This window comes from Paroedura picta, chromosome 11 (genome assembly GCF_049243985.1).
Source record: "Paroedura picta isolate Pp20150507F chromosome 11, Ppicta_v3.0, whole genome shotgun sequence".
NCBI classification, from domain to species: Eukaryota; Metazoa; Chordata; class Lepidosauria; order Squamata; family Gekkonidae; genus Paroedura; species Paroedura picta.
Genome location: NC_135379.1, coordinates 60,851,041 through 60,864,300, shown reverse-complemented (window position 1 = coordinate 60,864,300; position 13,260 = coordinate 60,851,041). Strand labels below are relative to the sequence as shown.

General features: G+C 47.6%; 1 protein-coding gene across 2 annotated transcripts; it reads left to right on the top strand.

Moving 5' to 3' along the window:
• The first annotated feature begins 324 nt into the window (after positions 1-324).
• Positions 325-12,772, top strand: HUS1 (HUS1 checkpoint clamp component). 2 transcript variants are annotated; one of them, XM_077303182.1, is made up of 8 exons: positions 335-516; positions 992-1,119; positions 2,022-2,198; positions 4,232-4,339; positions 6,980-7,054; positions 9,164-9,263; positions 10,435-10,566; positions 12,470-12,772. In XM_077303182.1, exons 1-8 carry the CDS (start codon positions 465-467, stop codon positions 12,550-12,552), a joined length of 855 nt encoding a protein of 284 aa, XP_077159297.1. In that variant the 5' UTR covers positions 335-464; the 3' UTR covers positions 12,553-12,772. The 2 variants fall into 2 exon arrangements, with proteins under 2 accessions (XP_077159298.1, XP_077159297.1); XM_077303183.1 differs by lacking the exon at positions 10,435-10,566 and having other exon boundaries at positions 325-516.
• The last annotated feature ends 488 nt before the right edge of the window (positions 12,773-13,260 follow it).

Genomic DNA, 13,260 nt, shown 5'->3' with positions numbered 1-13,260 from the left:
ATTCCAGGGGATCCCTAGCTCCCCCCCTCCCTCCCGGGAGGCTGGCATCCCGAAAAGCCCTTGAAGACCCGCCCCGTTTCGTGCGGAGCCTCCGCTGTCGCGTGCACGCACCCTCCAGCGGCGCCGGCGCCTGAGCTTGCAGCGGCGCGCGTGCGCGCGAAAGCGGCTGCCCTGCACGAGCCCCGGCCGGCCTCCAGTCTCGTTCTGGCGGATTTGGCGCTTCAACGACACTTCCGGTTCTCGAGCGGCTCCTTGTTCGCCTAGGGGTAGGCAAACGGCGACCTTCCAGATGTCCATGGACTACAATTCCCAGGAGCCCCTGCCAGCATTCGCTGGCAGGGGGCTCCTGGGAATTGTAGTCCATGGACATCTGGAGGGCCGCCGTTTGATTACCATGAAGTGCTGGTCTGCAGCCGTCACCCTCCCTCCCTCCCCGGGCCTCCCCGGCTGCTTGTGGGTCAGCCATGCGCTTCCGAGCCAAGATCGTCGACGTGGGCTGCCTCAATCACTTCGCCCGTGAGTGGGGCTGGCGGGGGGGGGGGGGGTAGGGGGAGAGAGGGAGGGAGCAGGCGTCCCCGAGTCGCTGCACCTCCAATGCAAGTGGCCGCTCTACCGCGCTGGGTGTCCGGTGGCCAAATCCGCATGCCAAGCGACGCCGGAGGGGAGTCGAGCCGCAATTATGGAGCACTTCGCGGCAGCGTCCCTCTTGGTTATCGATGTCACTTTATTCCAAGCTGTTATTATAAGGCCTGTTGCTACCAGCCCTGAGCCAAGCGGCAAGAGCGGGTTACAAGAATAGTCTTATTACTATTATTACTCATTTGGCAGAGTGCTCCCTCCCTATTGGTGGCCCTCCTCCAGGGAGGGCCAATCAGGTAGGGAGTCGGTGGTCTGCATGCAGTTCGAACGGATTGGTCCTCATTGGCTGAAGTACCAGTGAAGACAGGTTGAGAGGTTGTTGGACTGACTTTGCAAACCCCTCTCTGGGCAGGGACCGTCCACACCATTGCTAAGCTGACCAAGACCTGCACTCTCCGCCTCACAGTGGACAAGCTTTACTTCATCCTGAGTGACAAAGTGGCCAATGGCGGCGTTGGCATGTGGTGTGAGCTCAGCCAGGTAAGAGCTGGTGCTGGAAGATGGCAGCGGCACCATTTTGTTCTCTTGAATCTCCCTCTGTGTAGTGGCATTGGGAAGGTCCCGTTTGCAGGGGAGAGGAGGAGGCAGTGGCAGCATTAATTCTTTCCCGGCCTGCTGCTTTTTATTTTTCCATCCCTCTCCTTTTGTTTGAGCTTCAGGCTTGTATTGGTGATGGTTCTTGTATGCTTAGCTGACTTTGGCGGGGAGGGGAGTTTTGCGCAGAAAATAGTTGACTGGGGAAGAATGAAGCAGTACTTTGCAGATTGCTCCTCTGCACTACTTTGCAAATTGCGCTCTCCCTCTGTTGCTTTGCCAAAGTGGTTTGGTGTTAAGAACTGAAGAGATAAGTATAACATAGTTCTTAACCAAGGTAATATTTGCTTGGGAGGCTGACCCTCAGCAATGAGACATCAGATGCTTAAACAGCCGATAGTCCACATAATCAAGTATTATGAATTTACGTTCCGATTGGAGTTCTCCAAGGGCAGGATGAGGGCAGGAATGTTTATATTCCTACCACTTCATTGCTGTTTAACAGGAGAGGCCAAAGAGGGAACTTTAGGCTTTAAGCTAGAGAGCCAGAGTGGTGCAGGGGCTGAAGTACAACCGGGAGAACCCGGTTGAAATCTCCACTCAGCCATGAACCTCACTGGCTGATCCTGGGCCGATTTCTCTCTCTCAGAGTTTTGGCTACCTCACAGGGTTGTTGTAGGGGTGGGAAAAACAGGTGTGCTACCCTGACCTTCTTTTTCTTAGTGAAGTCCCTGGTCTCCTCCTTCCTCTTTTCTCCAGCAGAACTCGCTTTGCAAAGGGAAAGAGCAATTTAGCAGTTGGTTAGCATCTTCCACTCCCTCCTTCCCTATCTCCCTTTGTTGTTTTAGGGGAACTTCTTTGATGAGTTCCAGATGGAGGGGGTGGCTGCCGAACACAACGAGATTTACTTGGAGCTGATGCCTGAGAACCTTGCCAGAGCCTTAAGAACAGCCCAGAATGCCAAGGCTGTGAAAATCAAGCTGACAAATAAGCAGTGTCCCTGCCTCACGGTTGCTGTGGAGCTGGTAAGTGTCAGGAACCCAGGCTACTCTCCCACAGGAGACATTTTCCCTAAAAAGAGTTCAGGTTTTATTGTGTCCAAGAGGGTACATCTGGGAGCTTCATGATAGAAAATCTATTGCTAAGAACGACTGTCCTAGGATACGTATTGACACCCCCCTGCCCCCATCTGTGCTCCAGTTTCCCATCATTTGCTGTTCCCATGGCAGGAGAATTCTTCAAAGGACAGTCGGAACAAAGCAAAAGGTACATTTTTTACCTCTTGTGGCCAATAGGTGGCCAGAGCTATTTGCTGGAATCATAACATACAGACAAGAAATAGCATCTTGAAGGACTGTCCATTTCCTGGGAACAGGATATGCTGTCTGCGTGCATGCTGAAAACCAAGCAAGCAGAAGGGGGAATCAGAAAAACAGTTGAGCCTGTGGACTCTTGAGAGTTTGGTTTATAGAATCATAGAGTTGGAAGGGACCTCATGGGTCATCTAGTCGAACCCCCTGCACTATGCAGGACACTCACATCCCAATTGCTCATCTACTGTAACCTGCCACCCAGTCCAGCCTCTCCGTCAGATGGCTATCTAGCCTCTGTTTAAAAATCTCCAAAGATGGAGAACCCACCACATTCCGAGGAAGCCCGTTCCACTGGGAAACCGCTCTAACTGTCAGAAACTTCTTCCGGATGTTTAGATAGAATTTCTTTTGAATTAAATTCTTCCCATTCATTTTGGTCTGTCCCTATGGGGCAAGAGAGAACAATTTTAAATACTTGAAGATGGTTATCACATCCCCTCTCAGTCATCTCCTTTCTAGGCTAAACAGACCAAGCTCCCCCAGCCTTTCTTCAGATGTCTTGGTCTCCAAACCCCTCACCATCTTTGTTGCCCTCCTCTGGACACGTTCTAGTTCGTCAACATCCCTCTTCAATTAGGGTGCCCAAGACTGAACACAGTACTCCAAGTGAGGCTGAACCAGAGCAGAGTAAAGAGGTACCATCACCTACCGTGATCTGGACACGATACTCCGTTTGATACAGCCCCAAATCCCATTTGCCTTTTTAGCCACTGAGTCACACTGCTGACTCATGTTCAATGTATGCTCTACTAAGACTCCTAGATCCTTTTTGCACATGCTACTGCCAAGACAAGCCTCCCCCATCTTATATGGGTGTATTTGGTGCTTCCTACCTAAATGCAGAACTTTACATTTGTCCCTATTGAACTTGGTTTTAATCAGTTTAGCCCACTTCTCGAGCCTATCAAGATCAATCTGTATTCTGTTGCTGTCTTCAGTTGTGTTTGCTACCCCTCCCAGTTTGGTATCATCTGCAAATTTAATAAGTATCCCCTCTAATCCCTCATCCAAATCATTTATAAATATGTTGAACAACAGAGGCCCCAGGACAGATCCCTGGGGTACTCCACTTGTTACTCTTTTCCAAGAAGATGCTGAACAAGTACCTTCTCAGTACAATTTGTCAACCAGTTATTGATCCACCTGACAGAATTAGGATCCATACTGCATTTTACCAACTTGTGAACAAGAATATCAGATGGTTCGTTCTTTATTTGAATCCTTGGCATGTAATGAGGGAGGATACGACTCTTAAGGACTTGAAATGCACCTAAATTGTTCTCCTGCCTCATTCTGGTATAACCATTTAATCCAACTTCTGAGTGTGGGGTAGTGGTTAAGAGTGACGGCCTCTGATTTGGATTCTCTGATTTGATTGGATTCTCTGCTCCTACACATGCAGCCAGCTGGGTGATCTTGGACTAGTCACAGTTCTCTTAGAGCTGTTCTTGTGGAACTGTTCTCTCAGAGCTCTCTCATCAGATCCTCATTGATGGCACTCTGAGGGAAATCCTCCTCCACATACGTTCAGGTGGGTCGCTGGAATTAAACTCTGTGGGTCTTCAGGGTGCCCCTGGACTCCAACTTGGTTCTACGGCTTCAAAAGCAAACTGGCGGTAGTATTGTAGCCAGTTCGCTGTTTCTGGGTGTAATGCTGCATTTGAGCTAACCTTTCTCCTCCGTAGCCATCCTTGTCAAGCAGCAGCCGGATTGTGACTCACGACCTCCCAGTCAGAGTAATCCCACGAAAACTCTGGAGCGACTTCAGGGAGCCAAGGGTGCCTGATTTTGATGTGAGTTTTATTTTGTTAGATTTCCATTTTTAATGCACTCTCAGTTGAGGTTGGGGGACAATAATCATGTCTTTTGGCCTGAACCCATTTTGGGGCGGGGGGGGGATGTGCCTTCGGGTAGACCCAAGGAAGTATTACTTTTACGCAACTGGGAATTGATTTGCAGAACTCGCCGGATCCAGGCCAGAAATATTGTGGGATGTGTTTGTGATCAAATCACAAATCACATCGCGTTTTAAGTTTGTGTAAGGAAGTCGTTTCATCTACTGCAGGGGGCTGCAAGGGGGAAGGAAGGAAATTCGGGAGGGAAAACCGTAGATGGGAGAGAGAGAGAAGAAAATGATTCTCCCCCCCCCCCCCCCCCAACAAGTTCATGTTGGTCCTTTGCTTGTAATTTTTAACCAGCAAAATTGTTCTCCCTGGAGACTCAACACCATGTTGTAGATATTTCAAAAATAAATTTCTGTAGGTTTCTATTCCACTGGGAAGCAAAAAGGTTAACCATAAGAAGAATGTCTGTAGGCCTAATGAGGAAGAGAGGCGTTTCCGAGAGCAACACAGGGGAGTCGGAGGGCATGAGTGTGGGCATTCCTTTTGAGGGCGAGGAGCTTTCCCCTTCTGCTAAGCGGTTGGCTGACTTGGAGGCTACAGAAAAGCCCCTTTTCACTTAAAATACTGCTCTGGCCGGCCTAGCTGCTAGAGGTTAGACACAGCCAAGACATGTGTATTTCTTCTTCGCAACTCTGCAGATTTGAGGCCTACTGCACAGCGTTATTCTCTAGACGAAACTGGATGCTGTTGCAGAGGTTCTTTTGTCTCCTGTTTCATCTGTACAACAACCCTGTGCAGTAGGCCTCAAGTCTTTCAATTCAACAACAACCTGTGTGGGAGGCCTTAAATGTATCTTCTCCACCACAACCCTGTCCAAAGTAGCCCTTTCTGCCTGGGGAGCTGATCTTTATAGTCTGCAGACGAGCTGTAATTTCAGGAGCTCTCCAGGCCCCACTGGAGGTTGGCTACCCCTGGGTTAGAAATATTCCTGGAGGTTTGGAGGTGGGACTTCAAAATCATACAATGCCTCTGAGTCCAGCCTCCAAACGAGCCATTTTTGCCTGCAGAGCTGATCATTATACTCTAGAGATGAGCAGCGATCTAGATACTATGGTAGAGGCTTGCAGACTGCAGTTGGGGGGGGGGAGTGCTGTGGGTTTGTCCCTCCTGGGCTATGGACTATGGCCAGCCCTTACCAGCAACTATTTGTATTTTGGGGTGCAGACAGACAGACCAGCATCAGTCCTGTGAGTCTGAAAAGGGCAGGAATATCTAAATAAAGAATATTTACAGCCTGAAACTCTAAATAGTTAACAAGTAAATAGCTCGAGAGACATGGGAATTGAATTGACTTTTTTCAAGCTTGGCCTGGCAAATAAAAAAAACAGTATAAAAAACCTTACTAAGGTCAAGACAGCTGTGCACAGAGAGACGTCCTCTTAGGGTTGCCAGCTTCCATGTGAAGCTCTCTACCCCACCTCTCTCATGGGGAGTCTGCTATGGGGAGAGGAAGGGAAGACTATTGGAAACTGCTTTGAGACACCTGATGCCTGCTGGGTCACTGCGGCCCATTCCCAGTTCTCTCAGACCTCTCACAGCCCCACATCCCTCTCAGGTTGTCTATTGTGGGGAGACGAAGGGAAAAAGTCTTTGTAAACAGCTTTGAGACTCTTTTGGGTAGTAAACAACAGGGTACAGTAATCCAGTTCTCCTTCTAAGGAGCAACCATGAAAGAAGTGTGTGGGCACATAACATTTTATCAGCAGTGAAAAAATGGAGACAGAAGGAGCGGGGTGGACACCTGTGTACTGTGACTACCCCATGTGTAGTCACAGGGGGACATTTCGGTGTCTGTAGCCTAATTCACACAAGAAGGGAAATGACGCAGAACTGGGAGGAATTAGTTGCCATGTAATCTCCCCCTAAGAAGAGTCTCCAGTCTGATTTTCCCTTCACATATCTGAAGACACGGCTATGGAAAGCTCATCAGTAACCACTATGCCACAATTCCCAAAGGTCAGTCCTCTCCCACACTCAACGAACATTCCGAACCACCAGGCATTTGGTTGAGGTTGACCCTCCCCATGAGCCTCCCTCCTATGGCACCTACTACAATTCCGCCCAACCCACTGGGCTATCAGTATGCGTTAATTTAACGTTTTCCATCTTTTTCTACTGTACAATGTTGCTTGTTGTTACCACTTTATTCTTGTTAAACTAAATTATCTGTATAGTTTGTTTTATGTGAACCGCCCTGAGCCTTCGGGGAGGGCGGCATATAAATACAGTAAATAAAAAATAAAATAGAAATAAATTGTGTCCCAACTTGCACTTTCAGCATCAATGTCCATGCCCTCCAATCAAGGTAGGGGGCCATATGCATGGAAAACACCCCCACTAGGTCTATGGCCATTCCTCCTTTTGTTCACCTTTTTGGTTCCTGGTCTCTTGTTTGGGTTAAGATTCCCCCCCTCCTTTTTTTGTTGTGGTTTCTTTTCTGCCGACGCCAGGAGCTGTCAGCCAGCAATATTGTGGGAGTGTCTGTGGTGCACCTGTACTGTCTCCAGTACCCTTAATCTGCTTTTCTAGGTCAGCATTTATTTGCCAGTCCTGAAGACCATGAAGAGCATTGTGGAGAGGATGAAGAACCTCAGCAACTCTATAGTAAGTCGTTTTGTGCTCTGAATTGCCTGGGGGGGGCAGCTGCCTGAAGGTGGGCTTCAGCTTCCTGCCCAAGCAATGAGCTGTGAAGTGTTGCATGGCATGAGATGAAAGCCATGCCCCCTTTAGCAAGGCAGAAGCGGTGTCGCTCTGCACTCAGATTGTGGCTAGCCACCGAGATCAACCACATTGGAGAGCCACCTGTTCCCTTCTATTAGCCCCTCTTTCTCAGTGGGGAAGCTAACAGCATCTGAGGATTTAGACATTGGCTGCCTCTGTCTTGAACCAGCCTTGACCCAGGTGGCCCTGGTTAGCTCGATCTTGTCAGCTACCCCTGAAGGATGTTGCACTCAGCCTGGCCTCCAAGATGTACGTTTGGCCTCAACCAGGGCTGGGACCTTCTCAGGACCACTACCTGTTGGAATGAGCTCCTGGAAAAGCAGTGGGCCCTTCAAGAGCTGGCTCATTTTCAAAGGGCCTGCAAGACAGAGCACTTCTGCCAGGTATTTGGTTGGGGCCAATAACTACTAATGCCAGTGGGAGGGCCCCCTCCTGTGACAAACTTCCCCTGGGGAAAATGGGAATTATCTACAGCAGCCTTTCTCAACTCTTTTACCATTGAGAAATCCTTGAGATATTCTTCAGGCTTTGAGAAACCCCGGAAGGGGCACAATCGTGCAGAATATGGTTGGGAAGCAGAGCTGTGAACACGCCCACCTGAGGCCCCTCCCCCTTCGGGTCCGTCTTTGGCCATTTTAGAAGGGGTGGATTGACATGACCCCATAGGGTCATATCACTTGACAAATGTTTAACAAATCTAAAAACATATGTAAAAAATTCATCTACTCCTACCCATTTGGGAAACCCATCCAGGGCCCCCAAGAACCCCCAAAGGTTTCATGAAACCATAGTTGAAAAAACCTGATCTGTAGACAATTGCTTCAGACATTGGTGCGGTAGTGGAACTGGGTGAGGCACTTTAAACTGGTTTTAACAGGTTTAAATTAATGCTATATTAATTTCCTCCTTAATGTTATATAACCAGTTGTTATTTAATCACTGTGGTGTTAACTGCTCTGAGCCAGCTTGCTGGGAGCAGTCATGTAAATCCAGGTAATAAATATATCTTGGAAGCTAAGCAGGCCTGCTTAGTCCTTGGAAGGGAGACCCCTCCCCTCGGAGTCAAGGGTTGTGATGTAGCGGCTGGCAAGGGCAAGCCATCTGTCTCAATGGACTTGGTTCCTGTAACTTGGTGGTGACTTGACAGCCCATCCCGTCACCTTGAACTGACCTTGTGAATGCAGCATCACACCTTTTTTCCACTTCAGAGTTGTCGGTTTCCGAAGCAAAAAGTACAAAACCAAAAAGAGAAACCAATCTCAACCTAATTGGACAAGCTAGGAACCTAAAGGCTGAACTAGAAGGAAAACTTAAGACAGATATTTATTACAATTAAATGCACATATTAAAAATTAAAAGCATCAATAAATCACAATAATATTATGTAGATTGCATTACTCAGTAACACATGGAACTGAGACCAAACACGTCTTGGCCCTGATCCTGTTTAATAGTAGCACAATTTGCAGACATCACCTCCACACTGAAACACTTCATTTTTGCAAGTCAACTTACTGCTGAAGAGACAGGAGCAGACAAGCTCTGAGCTTTTCCCCCTCCTGGTAATTTGGCAACCGTATTGCAGTAATGATGTAGGTTTACTGCAGGCTCCTGCAGTAGCTCTTGTTCTTGTTTTGATGCATTGCCAGCCTTCTGGCTCCCATAGTGTTTTGATGCCAAGACAACCCAGAATGCACGGTGAGCCCCTAACAAAAGTTATATACACAGGCACATGAGTGCAGCTGGATCTACTTGTAATTTATGTAAGATGAACCTTCCCCCGTTTTGACGGCATAATTGAAAAAACAAAGCTAATCTTCCATTCGAATAAATACTCTGTGTTTTGGATTGTGTGATATTTCTGAATGCAGTTGTATATGTAACGGTTGGCGGTTCTGTTTTCAGGGCTATCTACCTTTTGGGGACAAAAGTGATCTAGCCAGGAGTACTTTCCAGTTGTTAAATACAACAATCGTTCTCCTTCCCTTTTAGGTAATAGAAGCAAATCTAAATGGGGACATGAACTTGAAAATAGAAACCGAACTCGTGTCTGTCACGACTCATTTCAGAGAACTTGGGAATCCTCCCTGGGGTAGGTTTTCCTTCCTCCTTTCAGAGAAGACGCCACAAGTAGCGTAATCCAACAGACGTAACTGAATGGCACGCCACGGAATGGCCACTCTTCAGACCTTTAGACCTGTTTCAGAAATCCCATTTGCAACAGTTCCTGTCATTCTGCCGCTTCGTGCTTCTTTTCAGTGGAGTCTGGGTTTTGCTATATTTCCCCTTCAGTTTCAGTAAACATGGGGAAGGAATATATTCGGGGATTACCAGTAGACCTGAAAACAGCTGAGAGGAAGGACAAAGAAGTTTTTTATATGTCTTGGTTTTCACTACCCAAAGGAGTCCCAAAGTGGCTTACAAAACACCTTTCCCTTTCCCCCAAAATAGACAATATTTCTGGTAAGGTCTTGGAGGAGAGCGTGTCTCATGGATTAAGTGCCACTCAGTGTTTAACACCTCCTCCTCCAACCGGCTGGCCTGTCTGTACAGTGGCCAACCAATCGCCTTCTGTTCCTCACCCTTGAACACCCCCTCCTCCTTCCACTTCTCTCTGAGGCTTGGAGGCTGCAGATCCCTGCTGGTGAGTTTCATAACAGCTGCTGCAGGTCCTGGGCAGAGGGGGAGGCCGCCCGCAGAGTTCTCCCACTCCACCTCCCTAATCTAGTGCCCGTTGTATTCCTGAATGCAACAAGCTTGGCCCCTAGTAATAATAATAATAATAATAATAATCTTTATTTTTATAGCCTGGCTAAGAGCTGGACGCAACTTATAGTAGCTGTGATGGTTGTTTTGGGCAGAGTACTTGTTGCAGCCCTTTTGAAAGGGGAGCCTCTGAGCTGCAACACACCTGCCCTCCCTCTCCCTCCTTTTAGCCAGAGACTTTACTCAATGAATGGAGCATTCTTTGACAGTTTTATGTCATCCAGAGGTTTCTGGGCATCTCTAGTACTGAGGTTGGAGCAGTAATCTTGGTGAACTGCTATTTGTAACTTGTCTACTAAAAATCAGGTGGCTTCAGTTAGATTACACTCTTTCAGTCAGGATTCCTGGGGACGGTAGTGTTGATGTGACAGCATAAGTATTCTAGCTCATACTGCTTACAACCAACCTGAAGCCTCAAGCTGTTCACAGAGATTTTTCTAACTGATCTTGAAAGGAGATTCTGTAGTTAGGCATTTTCCTTTTGTGTGAATTTGTAGTTTCTGGGAATGACTCTCAAAATTCTATGCAAGAGAAGGATCGTGAGAGCATGGCAGAGGCACGCATTGATATCAAGAAGCTTCTTCAGTTCCTTGCCGGGCAGCATGCAAATCCCACAAAAGCCTTGTGCAGTGAGTGCTCTTTTTGGCTTGTTCGTTTGAGAAATGTCTTGCTGCCATGGAGGCAGGCAGCAAATCACAAAACCTTCCTGCCATTTCTGTGTGAGCAAATCCCTGTGTTATCTTGTGCAAATGTGTTTTGGGTGTCTTTTCTAAACAAGCATATGCAGTGTCAAAAGGGGATTGGATAAACATGGAGCAGTGGCTTTTTAGACCCAAGGTATAGATGGGTCATTCTGTCTGGGGCAGGGATGCTCTGTATTCTGGACACTTGGGGGAAAACAGTGGGAGGGCACTGGAGTTCTGGCCCCATGGGTGGACCTGAGTTTGGCCACTGGGTGACACAGAGTGTTGGACTGGATGGGCCATTGGCCTGATCCACCATGGCTTCTCTTATGTTCTTAGTTTGTTAGAAGAAGAAGAAGAAGAAGAAGAAGAAGAGTTGGTTCTTATATGCTGCTTTTCCCTACCCGAAGAAGGCTCAGAGCGGCTTACAGTCGCCTTCCCATTCCTCTCCCCTCAACAGACACCCTGTGGGGTGGGTGAGGCTGAGAGAGCCCTGATATCACTGCCCGGTCAGAACAGTTTTATCAGTGCTGTGGCGAGCCCAAGGTCACCCAGCTGGATGCATGTGGGAGAGCGCAGAATCGAACCTGGCATGCCAGATTAGAAGTCCACACTCCTAACCACTACACCAAACTGGCCTGCTTAGTCCTTGGAAGGGAGACCCCTCCCCCCGGAGTTAAGAATTGTTAAGAATTGCAGATATCAAACCAGCAGTTATGAGTATCCCAGTGCTTTGATGAGCATGACAGTTGGAGTTTGGAACAATTCTGATTCTGAATGTAACAGTAAGGTGATGGTTCCGGGCATTTCACCCTTGATGAGTCTGGGGGTAAAATCTGCCATGCAAGCAAACCAGTTTGCCTACATAAACATCCTGGCTACTTACAAGCTATCTACTGCACTGTGATCCCTCATGGGCTGCCTGAATTATGCTTTAAAAAAAAAGTCAGCTGACCTTAAGTATGGTGGCCCAAATAGTGACAGGCTTTGGTTGGAGAGGGTGTACAATAGCTGTTGCTAGAAAATTGTTTAATGTCTGTGTGATATCTGGGCAGAGTTTGACACTGTGCTTGACCCCAAGTCCCTCTTTTAAGGTAACAGAAGGACTGCCATTTCTCTTATATTCTGCTCTGAAGATATTATTTTGTGGAGGTTACAAGGCCTTGAACGAACCTTGCTGAATCAGATGAGTGGTCCCTCTATTCCGACATCCTGTCTCAGACAGTGGCCAGCCAAGTTCTTCTGGAGGGCCAACAACAGGGTATATAGGCTCAGGACTTCCTAAGAATATCAGCAGAACCCTGCTGGAACAGACTGGCAGTCCTTCTAGTCCAGCATCCTGTCTCAGATTATGACCAAATAGTTCCTCTGGAGGGCCAACAAGAGGACATGGAGGCTGAGACCTTCCCCCGGTGTTTCCTCCTGATTCTGGGATTCAGAGGGTGAGTGTTTCTGAATGTGGAACATCCTCACTCCAGGTTCACTCACTTTCTACTCTCCAGAGTTTGGTTACTTCTCACTTTATCAAGCCTTTGGTTCGACTGTTCTTGTTTTGTAATCTTTGTTTCTATTGCTGTGCTCTTTATACATAGCACACCATTCATTTTATGTTACAATGAGCTTGTTTCATTGTGTCAGACAAGGGCCCAGGTGCTTGACTGGGTCTGCCGTTTAGGAGGGGAGGACTCTTCCCAACCAGCTTCTCAGGGCCTGCAAAGAAATGGGAGTTTCTGAACCCTGAGTTGCTTGGCTGGGGAGTGTCTCGCCCTCTCCCCCAACTAGAGGTGCTAGCCACTGTTCATGAGCTACGAGGTGTGGCATTTTCCCAAACATAGCTTGTCTTTTGCAGATATTGTAAGTCAAAGGATTGTTCACTTCATTCTGCTCCACGAGGACGTTTCTCTTCAGTATTTCATTCCGGCCCTTGCATGAACTGAACGGCTGTCCTGCACGTTGCTGTTAGCCACGCCCATGTATCTCCACTCAAGATGCCAACGTAAGGAAGGAACAGAAGCGTTTAGATGTTGGTAGTTGCCTTATCGTTTTTATTATCTGCTTTCTACGTTCGGGAGAACATTCTTAGAGTCTTACTTCACCTTCACTGTATTGGTTGTTATTTTTGTTTATCTTTTATTAAACGATTCTTTGGCAATTCTGGTCTTTCTCTTTTTTTGAAGAAGAAAGTAACTTTTTAAAATATAAAAAATGTCTCAAGTTTGGGAGAACATTAGGCTTTGTCCCATCAGCTTTTCCATTAGCTAAAGAGGGAGAAAAAGAACCCCTTTTGATCACACACAAGGATTGCTGGGGATCATGACCACCATGTATGGTGGCTGAAGTGAGGAAGAGAATTGAAAGTCTGGGGGCCTCTAATCTGGAGAAAGGGGTTTGACTACCCGCTCCTCCACATACAGCCAGCTGGGTGATCCTAGACCAGTCCCAGTTCTCTCAGAGCCCTTTCAGCCCCACCTCCCTCATTCTCATGAACCCAGATTCATGACCCATGTTTCACCTGTGTTCCCTGGGAGTCTCCGGGGCTGTGGCCATAAAACAATAAACCCTGGCCCTCCTTCGTATACCAACGTGTCTGGCTGATAGAGTATGTTATCTTTTCCTGTTCTCATCCTGCTCCTAACAACC